Here is an 18,892-nt window from a genome sequence, read left to right as displayed (position 1 = left end):
TCTTCATTGTAGTAGCAAAAAGATGATGTGATTATAAAGTAAGGCCATAGAGGCATTTCCTCATTTTGTTTCTTCATTTTGTCCTGGAATAATTTGTATCACATCTTGTGATATTCCTTTATTATTAAAAAAGGGGAGTTTCTTAGCAAGCCTGCCTCTGTATTTCTTCTTCTGTTTTCCGTTATTTTTCATTAAACTTAAATCTGTTGAAAATGAAGGATTACTCAATCTAGCCTCAGCAACAAACAGAAAACTCTTTTTTGAGCCTATTGCAAAGAATAGTTAATGAAGTTAATGAATAAACAGAAACTGTTGACTTATGAGAAACACTCTTATGGAGAAAGAGGATTTTTAGCTTTGTGAAGTGGGAGTAATTATATGGTATAGTATAGCCCATATTATAAACAGATGACAATTCATTGACTTTCCACTTTCCTCCCTCTGACCAGTCTGTCTTTCTTTCTATTGTTCTTCTTTGACCTTTGGAGATTATTATTATTTGCCCCATTAAGTTCACCATTCGATCTCTTGACTTTCTTTATTTTCTCATGGATTCAGGAACCATATGCCAGTTTATTTAGATTGTCAAAATCAGTTACACTTGTTTTAAGGTATAGATTTGTTATCAGAAAAGCAAATTATTTTGTTCATTTTCTGTGCCAGTTAGGAAAACTTGTGAGGCAGACTCAGAAAGGATTTAGATTCTTTTTAGTTTTACGTTGTCCATAGAGATTGACGGTGTTGGCATTGAGAGGATCACTACTTTCCTCTAGGCTCTTCTGAAGTTTTATGTGGTTTGGGACATGATATCAGGATATTGGGACAGTGGGGGAAGAGGGTGATAAAGTGCTAAAGAAATAACCAGGGCAGCATTACTTATACAACGCATCAGAAAGATCAAAATCATGAAATTCTTTCATTTCCACAGCTGGATTCATTTCATTAACTGGCTCCCAGGGGCGCCCGGGACATTTGGGAGAAGTTGTTTCTGGAAAATCAGGTATCAGGCTAAAGGAAAAGCTATCTGGTTCTACCTGGATGTTAGGGATCCAATCATCATCACTCTCTGTGGGAGCTGGTGATGGATTAGGCATCACCGCTGCAAAGAGATCTGAGTCCTGAAAGTCAGCAAAGGTGACTGTTACCTCTGGCTGGGCTAAAGAAGGAGTGGGCGTTGGCCCTTCTGTCTTCGTTTGTGTCTGTGTAGAAGGTGTAGTGCTGTCTTCAGAAGAGATTGCCAAATGCTCTGTTTTCCTTCCTTTGTGCTTTCCATTGCTTTTGTTTTTATTTTTGTGTTTTCCATGGCCATGACCATGCTCATGTTTATGCCCATGGGCGTGGCCATGACCCCTTTGATGTCCATGGCCAAATCCATGTCTCCTTTGGGATTCAAGATCATAGTCAAGTTCCCGTTGATGTCCAACACCAAAGCCATGTCCCCTTATGTGTCCATGGCCTTGGCCATGCTCATGTTTATGGCCATGACCAAGGCCATGTTTTATTTGTTTTTTATGGGCCCTGCCATGCCCATGAGTGTGTTCTTGGCTTTTTTCTGAATACTGTTCTTCATCTTGTACAGGTATCATGGAAGTGTGTGGTGAACTTACAGTTGTTTCTTCTATTCCATCCATCATTGCTGATCGGAAAGGTGAAAAACCTGGAGGCCTTTTCCTCATCATAATCTAAACAGAAATATTAAGATGAATGCATTACTCTGAAAAGCACACTGTCAATGAAGAAAGAAGAGACAGAGACCAGGCAAGGCTAACTCAGTTACAGGGTGCTTGTCTTTGCCAGATTTTAAATACTATATTTTTATTCTGGAAAGTATGGGAATGAATAATATCCTTTCCTTTTTTGATTAACTATAATTTTTAGACATTAATTATTGTTTTTAATAATATACTAAAGCAAGCTGGGAAGTCTTTATTTCATCTGGAAAAAATATATAATATCAGGGTAACTTCCAAGCTTCTGATTATATAAATCTGTAACACATTATTAATTGATACAATTTCTATTACCAAAATTACTGCTTTCATCCTGAAAAGCTCTAACTGGCTCCATGAGTTGAACATATAGGCTTAACATATCCAGAAATACTTTCTTGGGGAGAACACTTCAAGACACGTCCATGTAGTCTTTGGGCTATATTGCTTGCCATGCAGTCTTTGGACTATATTGCTTGTGTTAGACTATGTATAACCAACGCAGAGCAAAAAAACCTAAATCAGCAAAAAGTAAAAAGAGGCAATTTGTAATGAAGATATGGATTTGTGGATTATTTATCCTTATACTGTTACTACCTGTGTGGTGGTTAAGGCAGGATTCAGTGGTATAAAGAGCACAGTTTTTGGAGTCTTGGCAAACAGGGTGGAGCCTGGTTTGATCTGGATTTGAACCAAGCACCACTTTTTCCAACTGCACACTAAAAATAACAGCATCTTTCTTGTAGGGTTCAGGAGGAAAATGCATTTGAATTCCTCAGTGCAGAGCGTAGGACTGAGGATGCACTTGGTAATGTTATTATTTACTCTAGGAGCATAGATCTTTCTAATTTTTAGTGTCTTATCTTGAGAATGGGGAAAATACTACTCACCTCCCAGAATTCTATTAAGAATTTTAAAAAATAATGAAAACTTATGCTTTTTATACTTGAATATGGGTATGATTCCCTGGGGATGGTGTCAAAATGCAGGTTTTGACTCAGAAGATGCAGCTTGGGGGCTGAGATCTGCATTTCTCCCAAGATCCTGAGCTCTAAACAGAGGGCAGTAGAGTCCTGTTCCTCATCTCAGACACCCCAGGAAGGTGTGCAGCTAGTGTTAGCACTCCACAGCAGGGTCTGCACAGTATGAGGAGAGAATCTATCTCTCCCTGGACACTGGCAATGTGCGTTAAGATGAAATTAGTGTTAAGAGGTAATTAGATGAAACTAGTAATTAGATGAAACTAGTATTAAGAGGACTGCTGTTCTCATTTCCAGCCACAAAAGAGAGTAAACAGAGAAACATGAGATTTCTTCCCATTGGTAAAAAATAGTGACCCAATTCATTTCATTAATAGTTCATGTTAAACCCTGAATATCACTTTTCGAATGAGCCAAGTTGACTCCAAGCTGACTATAATCAGAATCATACCATTGTTTTTGGTTTACAGTTGACAGTCAGTTCAATTTTGTTCATCCAAGCATTACAGATTAGAGCTTTCTATCAAGAGAACAGAAGCCAAAAGAGAAAACACTGTTATTCATGAGATACTTAACCAAGTTTGAAACATCAAATAAGCTTCCAGGAAATAAGTAGACAATTGCATTACTGCTTACCCCTGGTTCTTTGGTCTCGCAACTAATAGAGAACTCTATATTACTTTCCTTGGAACATGTGGTTTCCCTGGCTGTGAATTCTATATAGTATTTCTTTCCATCCACCACCTGGAAAATTAATTAGAATAAAGTAGGTATACAGCCTAAATAAAATTGTATCCAATATCTGCTTCTACTCTAAGGACAAAAAGAGAGAACACTGACATTTTGATTACATGCTAATTAGGAGCTATAACAAATCATTCAAATGTCTGACAGCAAAACTTCTGGCTTATATGCATGTGTGAAATATTTTACTATTGGCTGGTCCTATTTCTTTTCCTAATGGGAAAAGAAGAGCAGGATGTAATGTTTATAATTTTCTGAGTTTCATTGTTCAACAACTACAAAATTCACGGGTAATTCAAGGTTCAAGTTGTACTGGAATCTAAAAGGAGTAGGAAGAAAAACTTAAAACATTTTCTCTATACATGACTTGTCTTGCTAAATCTTGAAACAGAAAAACAGTCTCACTATGGATATTATGTTAATTAAATGACATGATTAGGAAAACTCTTTGGGTTTTCAGTTTTGCTTCTCTTAATTTAAAAAAAAATGTATTTATTTGTGAATACAAGAACTGGGGTACAGGCCAGAGGTGCAGGGGGTAAGAGGATTCACCAGAGACAGAGTGGGGAACAGAATAGGCAGACTGAAAATACATTGCTGAGGGGAACAGCAGGTGAGACAGGAGAGGTCTGTTGCACCATGTGGTAGCTCCATGGCTGGGTGGAGCAGGGGGGCGGATAGAACTGGTACTATAGAGGCTGTGGACAGCTTCACAGTACTATGTTTAACCCCAGGTGCCACCAGGGAGGCCCTGTTAATTTTTTTATATTAGAAAACTATTTTCATTGCCAGTGATAGTTTAAATCATGATACAATGCTGTTTTCCATTAAGCAATTTGTGGTTCAAGTCCTTTTCTTCTTTTCTGGAGGGTTGTAAAGAAGCACACAATTTATTTATTGTAAAAATTAAACTCATTGTGTTTTATAAAATACTCTGATTTCAACAAAATCACAATTGTGATATTTTCAACATTTATTAATGCTATTCCTATATCTCTTACATACTTGAAAAAGGCACTTGATATAATGTTTTGAAATTATTTTAAAAAGTTAGCTGACATTACCCAATTCTACACCAAGTTATTGAGCACTTAATCCAGGATTTAAGTGTGTGTGTGTGTGTGTGTGTGTGTGTGTAAGAGAGAGAGAGAGATTATGCAGCTTCATAAAGGAATAATCACAGGGATCTGTGACCTTGAGGGATGATCATTATTGAAAAATGATCTGTAGAGTGAAGTTAGTGTAGAGTACAATCCCACTTTTTTTGTTAAGGCAAACCACAACATCTTCCCTATCTCTTTAATTTTTCTCTTTATGTTGATTTAGCAACTGAAGGTAAGTCATTTTCCTCAATACACAACATTACCTATTGTTGTTCATCATTAGCATAAACAAACACACATATTCTATAATGTTAACTAGTTAATTTGCAATGACAGATATAACTTCTAAGAGGACTAGATAGTCATGCTTGAGAATAGCTGGTTCTCTCAAGACTAAAACACTGACATTCAATATATGGCATAGTTTTGGACTGTTCTGTCATCACTAAGAATAAAGGAATTTCACAAGAAAGCAGAAATACAAAGTGAGAACAAGTAGAATGACAAATAAAAGAGTAGCATGGTTTGGGATCCCCTTCAAGGAAACTTTATGTAGGTCATATGCCAGTGAAATCAGGAAGAGGGTTGTGTCCAGGACAGAAATTAAGTGCCTGAGAAGTAGAGAGATTAAAGTGTCAGTTTTTGATTTATTTTAACACAGTTTGATTATTTCCCCAGGAAATTAGAAAGATGAAGGACACTGCTGAGGGGAGCAGCCGGCAACAGGAGAAGTCTGCGCGCCATGTGGGACCCTCACCCAATGGCCGGGGATCAAACTGCTGCGCCACTGGGGAGGCCCAAGCATGAACTTTTCTTAGTAAGACTTTTTGTCCAGATTATAAAGATAATGTTGGCTTGGTCTGACAGTTGGTTCTATTTTGATTATTTTTTTTAAAGCCTGTGTTTAAGGAAACCAGTTTTGAGGTTCTGTAATAATAATATGCCACAATTACATTAGGCTGTTGGAGCTGGAAGGGATTTTTTTTTTAAGATTTATTTATGCATAAAAAAGAGCTGGGGTACAGGCCAGAGATGTGGTGGGTGAAAGGAACCACCAGAGACAGAGTAGGGAACAGAACAGGCAGATTGACTGAAATACATTGCTGAGGGGAGCAGCAGTGGAGACAGGAGAGGTATGCCTCGCCATGTGGGTTTCTGCCTGGCCGTCCAGGGATGGAACTCGTGCTGCAGAGGCTGTGGATTGCTTCATGGTGCGGTGCTTAAGATCTTGCGCCACCAGGGAGGCCCTGGAGCTGGAAGGGATTTGGGCTCCACTCAACCAGCTACTTCTGCTAGAGATGGGGCCAAAAAGACCGCATGAGCCTGAAGGACAGTCCAGGGGCATCCAGGACGTGAGTGGTTGGATAAGTGATAGAGCTGGGTGTCCTGAGCCCCAGACCAGGGCTCACCTTATCCTCTGCTGACAGGTGTGGAAGACAGAGGACACCCCAGTGGTTACCCCAGACAGGGAGATTGGGGAAAAATGACTTGGATATGAAAATGTGAAGAGTCTGGGTAATAGCAACTCACTGTTGTGACTGAGCTCAAAGAACTAAGTATGTTACAATGAGAGATGAAATTAGAAAGGCATAAAATAAGTCTTCCCTTTCTTAGCCCTGAATTTGATTAATCATGTAACAGCTACTAGTATTTATATAGCACCTGAGAGTTTAAAAAGTGATGACCACACATCCCCTTATTTGATCATCACTGCAGACTTTACAGATAGAAAATGGAGAGACTATTCTGAGTGACTTGTTCAGGATCACACACTAAGCTTGCAGCGAGGTTATTATGTGAACTTCATATCTTTCAAATTTCATTCATCTGCTATATTATTTCCCAATCCAGAACCAAGATCTTGGTACAATCAGTAAGCAGTTTGCACCCAGGCTGCAAGATAACTATATTTGTAGCATAATTTACAGACCTGAACTGTGGCTTTTTTCACATTGTCAATCTTGAAATAGAAAGTTCCATTATTTTCTGCATTCAGCTTTTTGACAGAATGATTCAGAACCTCTTTCAATTCTGGACTGTCGACAGGGATCTCTTTGGGACAGTCTGCGCACTTTGTGGGAGTAATCTTCACCGCTGAAAGAATCAGGTTTTAAGGAAGTGTGTACAGAGAAGGAGCAATCTAGCCTTGCACCTGTCTCATTCATGATCCAGTATCCATTTACAGAGGGTCGTGTGGCTGCCCAAGGGGTGAGTAGGTGGAGGCTGACTTTCTGGCCTTTGCCTGCTGCCTTTCCTCTTACTTCTCTCCTCTGACCCCAGGGTATTTAGGGAATCAGCCAATCAGAAGGTCTTAATGCCTCAACCAAAATGGTGTGCTTTTCATAACTTATGTATTTTTGTTGGAGACTGTCAAAGGCAATTAATTCTTAACTTAAAGGGATCACTCTCTAATGGGAAAATTTTAAGTCCTTTGTTCCCGGTGAGCTGGCAGCTTCAGGAATGCTACTTACTGTGGAGTCCATACAACTATCTTGCAGGTGGGATAAAAGCCAGCTCTTGGTATAGAAATACTGACTTGATCATAAACTCAACCATTTTCCTGATTATAACATGGAGAGAGAGGAAAGAAAAACTTTAATTGAGAGGATTTTATTCTGAGCAGTTAAAAATGTGGTCAGCTTTACCTAACTGAATATCCCAGGGCTTAGGGACATCTCGTAACAAGGAGGCCCAGCAGGCTCAGAGAACAGAAAGTTCCCCTGTGGCACAATATCCCTTGTGGACCCCTGGGCGAGCACTCTCAGTTCCACCTGCTGCCACACAGCAGGGCAGAGATGGGGTTCAGCATTGTCAGAAGGGCTGAGATGGGGTACAGCATCCACAGCACGGCAGAGATGAGGTACAGTGTCCTCAGCAGGCTCTGAGGCCACATAGACTTTGCAGCATAGGGTGGGAGCCCATGTCACAGCTGCTGTGTCATGACCAGAGTGGTGTGGCTCAGCACACACTACTGAAGCACCAATGTGAGTTTTCTCATACCTGGAAAATGTTCACAGTTCTGTGTGAGGGAAGAAATTCTTTGCGAAGTGTCCATGAATGCTTTATCTGTGCATTCAGCGAGATCCTGGTTTTAAAAAAGTACACAAGTGCATAAGTTAAAAAATGTTCTTAAGAAACTTTATACAAGTAGTGAAATAAATTTACTAACAGATTAACTTTAGAATCTTTGCATAGAAAATGAAAGTCTAGTTTTAAAAAAGAATAAGAAACAGTTATGTAATAGCATCAAAAATAATAACACATACACATATACATAGAAATATGAAATAAGATGGCAAGGAAATCTAATGTAGAAATAATAACCATATAAATGAATGGCAACATTTTCATTTAGAAAGGCAAAGACTTTCAGATAAGTTAAAAAAATCAATTGTTTGTAACTTTAAGAAAAATATCTTGTAACAAACTATAGAAATGATCCGTGAAAGCTCCTTTTGGTACAAAATGGATGGATCTTGAAGTGATTGTGCAAACTGTAATAAGTCAGAAAGTGAAAGACAGTTTTCTGATGGTTTCACTCACTTGCAGAAAATAGATGTAGAAAAAAAAATTGATGAAGCACAACAACATCATTCTTAGGCTCTGTGAAAAATGTACTGGCTACTGGAGGGGGATCAGGGAAGCGAAAGGGGTTGAGGGACACAAAGGGGGTCGGGCATCGACTGGAGCCTTGGTGGCAGGTGAGTGAGGCATGCGCACATAGGGACGTGTCAACTTGCCCTCCTCAAATTATAATTATGCAAAACATTTGTAAACCAATAAAATAAACACTATGATATTAAAATAGAGTATCTTAAAAATAAAGAATAATATCTTATACTAGGATAAAGGAAACTGAAAGCAAATACAAACAAAAAAGGAGCAGAGTACTATTAATACTGGGAATAATAAGATTCAAGATAGCAAAAATTTCATGAAGGTAGTGAAAAGATTAAGTTATTCTTTTAAAAGAGACAGTCCAGAAGTATGGAATCAAAATAAAGTAGAAACTATAAACTATGTGAGTTGAAATGGATAAAAATAAATGCGGTAGGAGAACCTTATATACGCTATTAATGAAGGAAGGCCGATGATAAAAAATATGGTTATAAAAGAGTTGAATAACATAATAAGCATTTATTTAAATGGCACTTTCATATAAAACACAATTTATAATACTTTTATAGCTAGAGCACAAAATAATTTAAATCACCTTTACATTAGGTCACAAGAAAGGTTGGTTTTGAAGATATAAATACCAGACCAGTAAGTCATATATTTAAATATACTTTGAAGCTATGGCTATGAACAAATGGTGGCCTTGGAACAAAAATAGAGGACAGATCTTTCATATGAAACCACTACGGGAGAAATGTCATCTCAAATGTGCGTGGAAGGGAAGAAACCTAAGATATCTGGTGTTCTCTTTGGGGAAAATCAGTTGGCTCCCTCAAATAAAATTAATTCCACATAAAATTTAAAACTATTTCTGAAAACATTGACAAATAGAAAGAAAACTAAAATAACTGCTGAACACATGGTGGAAGAATTTAGAAGGAAAATATCAATAGATTTGGTCACTTATAAACAAAACTATTTGTAAGTCAGAAGTATTTAATGAAAACTAAAATGTAAATAACCGAGGACACACAATAAAGCACTGATCCCTTTATAATATGAATGCTGTTTCCCAAATCATTCAGATTTATCCCACTGTATTTTTATGACTGATGCAGTGAAACAGGACAGGTTTCTCTTCCTGCCCCATCAGATAAGCATTCCTATCTGTTGCATTTAACACGTTTATATTCTTTAAGTCCAAGGAAAGGGAGTTAAAGAGCAGTTGCTGACAAAGCAAGCTGGCGCCCACCGGAAATCTCAGAAATGTCTGTATGCCTGCATCAAAAGGACTTGCTGACCTTTCCCCCCTTTTCCCTTCCCATTTACAGACCCTTGCTCATCTCCCCTTTTTTTCCCTCTGTATAAATAACCCTGCACTCTGTCAAAGAGCAGGACAGTGGTCTTTCTGCTGTCCTCCTCAGTTTGCCAACAAATTAAATTACTTTCCTTCCCCTCAAACTTTGTTTCCTCTTATTGGCTAAGGGAAACTGAGGCCAGCATTTGGTATCAACTCTGTGTATATAGTTTTATGTGAAACTATTTTGTTTACATTAACCATTTTACTATGTCACAAAAAACTGAATTTTTTGATTGATTAATCAAACTTCAACTTAATTTTTGATGGCTGCATCATCTTCTATTTTATGGATATACTGTCATTTACTTAACTACTCCATAATGTTGAAAATAATTTATTTTCCAATGTTTTCCTAATAATAACAACACTGAAATTAGGTTCTTGCAGTCTGGAGTTCTTCTTCTTTTTTTTTTTTTTGCATTTAATAGAATTTTAGGTGTAGAATTACCATTGATAAAGGCTTTGCAACAATCATTTGCTTAAAGCACAGACTTCTGCTGAAATGCAAATACTCCAGAGAAAGTTATGCCTTAGTCATCTTTTTTTATTTTTTTAAGATTTATTTATTCATGCATACAAGAACCGGGGTACAGGCCAGATGTGCAGGAGGGTGAGAGGATTCACCAGAGACAGAGTGGGGAACAGAACAGGCAGACTGACTGAAATACACTGCTAAGGGGAGCAGCGGGTGAGACAGGAGAGGTCTGCCACACCATGTGGGATTCTTGCCGGCCAGCTGGGATTGAACCCACACTGCAGACAGCTTCACAGCGCTGTGCTCAACCGCCTGCACCACCAGGGGAGGCCCCTATGCCTTAGCCATCTTAATATGCACTGACTACTGCTACCCAGATTAACATAATTAACATAATATCTTGTTCAAATAATAAGATATCATACTGGAAAGGTTCACTAGGGATAGAGACTCAGGATGTGTTTATTAAAGACAAAAGGAGGGGAAGGAAGGTGACAGTACCAGCAGAGGAGCTGCCTTGAATGGGCGTCTGGAACACCAGAGGGACAGAGCATGTGGGGAAGGAAAGGGAGGAAAACTTGAAGATGGGGAAAGATAAACTTGACAATGATGTTGCATTGTCTCACGCTATTCCCAGTCCCTGGTTATCTCTGTAAGTGCTTATTGCTAGATGTGCAAACTCTTTGATCATGTAGGTAAGGGCATATTGACCAGTGATGTGACCTTCAGCCTTCCCAAGGGATCGTGAATGACATCTAACATTTTAGTGGCAGAGTTCTAACATAGCTGGAGAGTTCTCCTGTAAACCCTGGACACACGATGCTAAAAAGATTATAATTAGATCGTTGCTTACTTACGCCATCTGACAGGATCTGGCAGTCTGGAGTTAATAACGGAAAGTCCGCCTTGGAACAATTTGTTTCCATAATTGAGTAAGAAATGTCAAAGTTCCATCCAGCAACCACCTGGAACAATTTTGGATCAAATATTTAAATGGCAGTTGAAACATTATTCACAATGTTATGAAGATAATGCCTCACATATCATAAACACCCAAGAAGTATCAACTGTAATTATTAATAGACAAAAGTCATTACTAAAAAATATCGAGCATTTTATGATTCACACAACCCTTATCACAATATACACACATTCATCTGAAAATGAAAAGCAGTATATAGTTGGAGTTACTATGGATACTCAGCCAGGATGCAGGAAAATATTTTCTATTTCGTTTTGTGAAGTAATGCTATACTGGATAGATTAAGAAAACTTAGAGCTCAAGTAACCTTTAGGTCCTCAGGCCCTTGGACTAGCTGGCAATAACATTTCTCTTGCTTTAATGTGGGCCAGTCCTGCCATCATAGCTGGATATGGACATAATTGAGCAGCTCATGTATCCTTCAGGAAGACAAGTTGGAAGGCGGAGCAAAAGCAGGGAATGTTGCCAGCCAAAGCTGAGTCATCATGATTAAAGTTGAACTACAATGGACCCAGCCAATTGTCAGCCAAGGCATAGTGATCTGAGGCAATGAAAGGATGTTCTATAGATATTTGCTTCCCCGCGAACCCCCAGTAATACAGAAACTAATTTAGAGGGTGCCTGGAAAGCAATGCCAACTTTTTTAAAGGTAGAATTTAATATTTTGGAGCCATGTTTGTCTCTGGGTAAAGTTAAAAAATGGGTAAAGTTAAAAAACTAGAGGGGAATTGGATCTGAAATTGAGGAATTCCTGATGGAAGAATGTGGAAAGATGAAGACAGGATTTGAAAGGGGTAATGGAAAAAACAAACAGACAAACAAACAGAAGTGGGTTCTGACTTCAAAGAAGCTCTGACTGGGGGTGAGAGAAAAGAAGCAGCCTTTTCAGGGTGAGAGGAGTAGGGAAAAATATAAAACCAATTTTTCTGGGAACAAAATGGTTTTCTTCTTTGCCTTAAATTTTTCTAGCATTTCCAAAAAAGTGGAAATGCTTTTTCTAGGTGGTGTTAGAGTTTTCTTAAAACCTTCAGGCCAGAATGACTTCTTTCACCAGCTCTAGAAAGAACTTCTAATGCTGACCACCCTTTCATTCCAAACAAATCTCCAAGCAGGGAGCCTGACGAGCCACCGCAGAGCCTTTACATGTTGCAGTTTCCTTCGGTCACTTTGACCGAAGAGGACACAGAAGGGCCTCCCCTCCAGCTGTGGAACCCCGTGTTTTTGTTCAGCCAATAGTTTACTTCAGTTGATGAAATCCTAAGCACAAAAATCTAACAAATTTTAACAATACTGTGCAAAATGAAAAATGAAAGAACAAACCTGTTTATAAGCACTTTTTACTTCTTTAAGAGCAAAGAGGTGGGAATGCGAACTGTGGTTGTTAAAATGCGTGATGATTTGATTCAGGGCATGGTGCACATGGGAGTCTGCAGCTGATACTGGGTACTTGCAACCCAGGCAGTTGTACCGGGTCATCAACATGGGGCCCTCCCCTTGACAGAGAGCAGGCAAAAGAAGAAGTATTAATGGAAAAAACCAGCAAGTCAGACAATCTAGAAGGTCCTGTTAAACAAACTTTATAGTAAATCCAGGTATGAATTATTTTTATTCAGAGAGAAAAAAACTGCTATTTCCTTCGGACTGTCTTAGATGTATAGTATAGCATTGTGCACAATTATTTTATGGTTATTTTAAAGTCCTTTAATTATAGGATACATGAATTTATCCTATAAGAGATGAAAACATTGCAGGTTTTTTTTTTTGAGTATTAATTAAAGCTCTATGAAGATTGACTTGGGGTATAACACATTTTGTAACTTTGCAATCCACCAAACATGCCTTTTGCCCCTGCTGTGATGCCAGGTGCTGAGTCCCCATGTGGGGTTCTGGTAGACTCCCCATACCTGAGCATGCAAGATCCAAACAGGGTCAGGAGACGGGCAGTGTCTGACAGCTCTGCTGGCAGGACAACTCAACTCCCCTCAAATATTACTTGGCTTTCTCTGCATAAGTATGTGTGTCAGTCCCCTCAAATATTACTTGGCTTTCTCTCCATAAGTATGTGTGTCAGGAAAACGATTTATGAGGTGAAAACTCATAGTCCATGCCCCACATGCAGATGTTATGTTGAATCAGAAAAATGGGTAAAGTTAAAAAACTAGAGGGGAATTGGATCTGAAATTGAGGAATTCCTGATGGAAGAATGTGGAAAGATGAAGACAGGATTTGAAAGGGGTAATGGAAAAAACAAACAGACAAACAAACAGAAGTGGGTTCTGACTTCAAAGAAGCTCTGACTGGGGGTGAGAGAAAAGAAGCAGCCTTTTCAGTGTGAGAGGAGTAGGGAAAAATATAAAACCAATTTTTCTGGGAACAAAATGGTTTTCTTCCTTGCCTTAAATTTTTCTAGCATTTCCAAAGAGATTTCTTTAGCTAAAGATTTAAAAACTTTGAATTCTGAAACTCCACTGACCAAAAAAACTTTCAGATAAGGGACTATGAAACTAAAGGAATTTCCAAAGTTGTGGCAAAGAGCGTTTTCTCTCATAGTACATAATGCTCTATTCTGGATAATGTTATAATTTGCTTATGAGAGAAAGTTCCTAAACTGAATAAATAAAAAACTACTCCAAAAAAAAAAAAAAGAATTTAATTACTTATGGTTTCTTTTCTGTTTTGGACTGTTTTTCTTTTCTTTCTTTCTTTTTTTTTTGGGGGGGAGGGGGCTGTTTTTCTTCAAATGTGACTTTTTTGCAAGAACCAGAACTCCAGGAGTGTAGTTTTCGTGGCTTTCATATGGACAACTAAGGCCAACACAGAACAGCCACCACTATGGTGATGTTCTGTAGTGAGATGAAGATGCTGTTTCAGGGCCTCATTTTCTAAACTCAGTGGTGCAGACGATAAATCCCAGCAGAGTTTTTGTGATTGACATCACTTAAATGTGACCATTTTTTCCTCCTAGCACCTCTGTTACATTAGGGAAGGTACTAATAGTGATGAAATGTGTTGACAAATTGCTCCTAATTATATATGTAAGGCATTTTTTTTTTGTTTTTTTTTTTTGTTTTTTTTTTATCTGGGGTCTATTCTACCAACTCTGCTAATTATTAGTTGTGGAATTTTGGGCAACATACTAAATTGCTGTGGGTTTCAGTTTCTTCATCTGTAAAATGGAATGTTAATATTTTCCTTATAGAGGACTAAAGGAGCTACTATAGATTAAATAACACATAAATGCTCAACAAATGCTAACATTACCTGAATCCTGATTATAATTAATACATTAGTATGATTGTACCTTCAGGTACATCATCTAGCATTTTTCTGCAACAATCCTGGCACTTGGAAGGCCACTTGTTATCCCCTTTATAAGACAATGAAAAAGGAAAGCCGAGAAGGTAAAGAAGTTTAAAGAATATGGGCCCAGTCTGACCTCAAGCTTTTTCCTCTCGGGGATGGGGCCTACAACTGAAAGCAGGACTCCGCACCCCGACCCCACTGCACATCTATACAATGCAGCACTGCAGGGAGAGGGTGGGGGTAGCACTGAGGTGGTGACTGGCAGCAGCCTGGGCCCAGGTCAGGAGTGTGGGGTTGTATCCACCCCACTCTCCCTGAGGCTGCAAAAGGCACAGCTCCTGCTGCCCTCCCTGCAGGAAGGGGACACTGCCCTGGCTCTGCTCCAGGCACACAAAAATGACTGATTCTCCCCCTAAAACAGCCCCACCAGATATATCCACTACCTGGAGTGATCTGGCAGGTCTGGGTAGCTATGGTGAATTTATTATTCCTGGATTTTGCCACGGTGACTGTGCATTCTCCTGTGGACTAAAAAAAAAAAAAAAAAAAATTGTTATAAAAGACACCATTTATCTTAATCTTTCAGATGAGGACATCCGGGTAGTACTAACACTAAATACAATTTCATCTTAAAAAAATGGCTTGTTAAGATTTTTCCTAACAGAATTCTGAGGCAAAAGAATGAATGTTTGTATAATGGAATGATCATTTTTTACCAACCACTGACATTCATGAGAGCTTGGAGGAGAGGCACTATAAATGGTGAGGCTTTAAATCTCAGTCTTTGCTTTGAGGCCTGGAAATACTTCCTTTTTTAACAAAATATACACAGTGCATTAGAACCAAACTTCTAACTCTCCTCTTGATGTACCTTTCAGTTTCCATGTTCAAACTGCGTAGAAGATGCCCATGTTTCACACTGAAGAGGTGAATGCAATGACAGTGAAAACACTAGCTTGTTGCTGAGAAGATCCCATCTGCAATCTCCCTGAATTGAGGCAAAACAACCAGCTGTGGAGTGGCAGGCCCTTGCCAGGCATTTGGTTAAGATAATCGCTACTATGAAAACAAAGTCCTTTGCAGGAGGTGTCTCCTTTCCTCCTCCCTCCATCCATGGGGTCCCTGTGAACTCTACCTTTACAGGGGAGGAGCCAGTTCAGAGTGGTCAGCTAGCTGGAGGCAGGGAGGTTTCCAGCTTAGGCCTGTGAAGGGAAGGGCCCCACTCCCCTCTCACCAGCCCTTCACCTGTGCCCAAGGGCTCTGATGTCTCTGGGCCTGTCCACGTGTCCCAGGGGGTCAGCAGAGTCGCCTTCTCAAGGGGGACTTTCCTCGTGTCTAACCACTGGCCTCTCCCTGCCCTTTATGTCTATGTGGCAACACAGACATCAAGCATGGGACTTTTCTGTACATTTGATGGTTCACGGGCAACCTCAGAAACAGACTCACAATATTTCTCATCCCAGCACCAGAAGAAATTTCTGGTAGTCTTGACACAGAAAACCAGAGGCTTGGAAATAGCTGACACACTTACAGCATCCGCAGATTGTTTGTAGTCACAGTTCTGCCAGGATTTGCCACTTTGAACGGGACAGTCACCCTCCTTGACTTGGTACTTGAAGGAATAATATTGGTTCAAGTCATCCTGGAAAAAGGCAACCAAAGATACAAAAGGTTCATCCTACTGATGTGACCCAACAGTGAATCATTTGAGTATGGTCTGTCGTGGTTAGGAATATTCAATAATGGTTTGATACAATTGGAGCCAAACATGCATTAAAAATGCCAAAAGTTACAAATATTTACTTAGACAAATGTTCATAATGTATATACATATATTTAATATATGTATACATATTATATGAATATGAGTTAATTGATTTTTTCAACAAATTGAGCAATTATTTGCCCAGTATTGGGGATATAGCAGTTAACAAATTTCTTCTATGAATATATGTATATACTTATATATATACACTTATATATATATATATATTTGAGTTACAAAGTAGTATCCATAGCATTAGGTCATATTTGTAGAAATCAGTTTATATATAGATATGTGATTTTTAAATGTCTGAAAAATTGTGCTACAAAGGGGTTAAAATGTCTCTCAGTGGTAGAATCACAGCTGTCTTTCACTTTCTTCTTTAAACAAACATTCCTGAATTGCCAAGCTGTTTTTTAAACAAAAATATATTAGTTTTATAGTTAGATAACAAACAAATTAAAGGGCTTTTTTCACTTTTGCAAAAAATGATAACAGTTATTTCTGGATAGTAGGATGGATTTAGGTGAGTTTAGTATGTTTATTTGCATTTTGTGTTTACTGTCAACATTTGAATCATGTCATAATGGTAAATAAAACTTTTAAAACTCAAAGGTGGTGAATTTGGATGAGCTTTCAAATGCACAATCCTGGCATGCAGGACCTCAGAGGTGGTGTTGTCCAGCCCCCCACTTTGCAGGTGAGAGCCAGGAGGCCAGCATTCACGGCAGGAGGAGGCAGCCTTGCCACCTGGAGAAGCAGAGGCTGAGGGTCCTGGGCTCCTGACACCCAGGAGCCATTCTCTCAGAGCCTGGTGGGTCATAATCTTAGCACCTGGAGGGGCTGGAGTCAGACAGGCCCTCTCTGAGGTCCACTCCAGGTCTCAGATTTTAATAAAACAGGAAGTGGTAGCAGTGTGGGCGGTGGTCACACTGGAAAGGAGAGATAAGTGATTCTACAGATATTTTTGAATGAAAGTTGACATCTGCCATGGCAGCCAGTGAAGATGCCACCAACACACTGGACAGACCTAGAAGCGGAACTCCTACCTGATGACTCTAGATTATGGAACCACATGATTCCTTTCATTTTCAGAAAAAGCTGTCCTCCTGGGCTTTTGTCTTAATCCTCATGTCAAATGACTGATTTTATTATTCACCAAAGTAAACAATTAAACAGCTATCACAGAGACACAGTATTTTACAGTGAAATTCATTTGAGAGATTTATATTTCTGATATGAAATTTCTTATCAGAATTTGTCACCAACCTGCATACATCAATCAGTGATTAAAAAAATATTAAAAACCACCCAGAATACAGCTGTTACCCTTGATGTATTCAGGCAAATGGACCTCAAGGTAGATACTTTGTTTATGGCATAGAACCATGCTAATCTCATTTCAGGCTTAATTTAGACCTAACTCCCCCTCTCTCACAGCTTTATCAAAGTATAACTGACAAGTAAAAATTATATATATTTAAGGTATACAACATAAATTGATTTATGTGTACATTGTGTAGTGATGACCAGGCACAAGCTAATTAATACATTCATTGCTTTTTAATGGTAAAAACATTCAATATCACTTTTAAACAAATTTCAAATCTAAAATACAGTGTTATAACTGCAATCATAATACTATACACCAGCTCCTAGAATTTTCTCAACTTACAACTGAAAGTTTATACCCTTTGACCAAAATCTCTCCACTTTGCCTACTACCCGGCCCCTATAAACACCATGCTACATTCTGCTTCTGTGAATTTGACTTTTTTAGATTCTGGTATAAGTAAGGTCATATAGTATTTGTAGGAGTTCCCCTTATGAACTCCTCCCCAGTTGAGGTCTGGAGGTTTTTTAACAGTCACCAGCAAGTCCTCTCTAGCAAGTCCCTTTCAAATGACTGCATCTACCTTTGTTCTACTTCACCCCAGGATTCTGCCTCTCTTCCCACCTGGGGAGGCAGCCTTGGTGCCCAGGGACTAGTCATCCCTACCCCTCACCACCAGTCAGAGGGCGGTGGTCCCTTCTAAGGGCTATAAACTTTTCCTACGGTTTTCAGTTCTGTTGATTGGTGGGGGGAGGGGAGGAGGGAGAGGAGCGTGTTGGTGGGGATGGGGGAGGGTGCCTGGGCTCCAAGTGAAAGCAAATTTCAAATGCTGTCAGGGTTTCATAGAATACTCACAATCAGGGTGACATTACTTATACGGTACAATACAAACTGGTTGCCACTTTTGTTTCCATCATTATATTTCTTCAGCGCAGCATCCACAGCCTTAAATACATCCTCATCATCGCAGCCAATTTCCTGTGAGAAGGACTCCTGGCTCAAACTTGATAGCAGCCTGGAGCAGAGGAAAAGGATGGTAATTAATCTCATGACTTAACAGTCTCCTAAGTGTTGAGGATATCTCCCCAAGAGTTGGAACTTGATTTTAACCACCTCCAGCCTCTTATTTCCTCTGCCTTAGCACTCTGGGGCGCTGATTGGATCCCTGCTCCCGTACACTATTTGCCCTATTCCAAAAGGACAAATGACTCTGCTGGGCTGTCCAAGCATTACAACACTGGGGTTATTGACCTGCTTGTTTGCATTTGGGAGGCCTGTGGGCACATAGCTCATGTTCCAGGTAATTGCATAAATTTATATAGCAAATCAGAGCAGAATCTTATAAAGGAGTAAGAAAAAACCCTAACCACCTCTGTCATCCCCATGGAACTGCATGTAGCAGCAATGCAACAGTGACTACAACATGCAGACAACTTTCAATATCATGGCAGCACTGTTTACAATAACCTAGATATGGAAACAATCTAGGTGCCCAGACAGAGACAAGTGGATCAAGAAGA

The 18,892-nt window shown here is 39.3% G+C and overlaps 1 protein-coding gene across 1 annotated transcript; it reads right to left on the bottom strand.

Moving 5' to 3' along the window:
* Positions 1-858: 858 nt before the first annotated feature.
* Positions 859-18,440, bottom strand: KNG1 (kininogen 1). Its single transcript, XM_037526591.2, has 10 exons — positions 18,228-18,440; positions 15,806-15,916; positions 14,718-14,802; positions 12,292-12,464; positions 10,847-10,954; positions 7,517-7,621; positions 6,467-6,622; positions 3,326-3,433; positions 3,141-3,209; positions 859-1,682 (listed from the first exon to the last, which is right to left on the bottom strand). Exons 1-10 carry the CDS (start codon positions 18,420-18,422, stop codon positions 873-875), a joined length of 1,920 nt encoding a protein of 639 aa, XP_037382488.1. The 5' UTR covers positions 18,423-18,440; the 3' UTR covers positions 859-872.
* Between the last annotated feature and the right edge of the window lie 452 nt (positions 18,441-18,892).

The sequence above is a fragment of the Talpa occidentalis genome, unplaced genomic scaffold (genome assembly GCF_014898055.3).
Source record: "Talpa occidentalis isolate TD23 unplaced genomic scaffold, MPIMG_talOcc4v2.1 talOcc4.4, whole genome shotgun sequence".
NCBI lineage: Eukaryota > Metazoa > Chordata > Mammalia > Eulipotyphla > Talpidae > Talpa > Talpa occidentalis.
This window is presented reverse-complemented; position numbering and strand designations above follow the sequence as displayed.

Bases quoted from the DNA above. Each gene is read 5' to 3' on its own strand.
- KNG1 (XM_037526591.2), bottom strand. From the start codon at position 18,422: ATGAGATTAATTACCATCCTTTTCCTCTGCTCCAGGCTGCTATCAAGT. The intron at 14,803-15,805 runs GTAAGTGTGTCA...TTTTTTTTTTAG, and splicing joins ACAAACAATCTGCGGATGCT to TCCACAGGAGAATGCACAGT. The intron at 10,955-12,291 runs GTTTGTTCTTTC...AAATTGTTCCAG, and splicing joins TAAAAAGTGCTTATAAACAG to GTGGTTGCTGGATGGAACTT.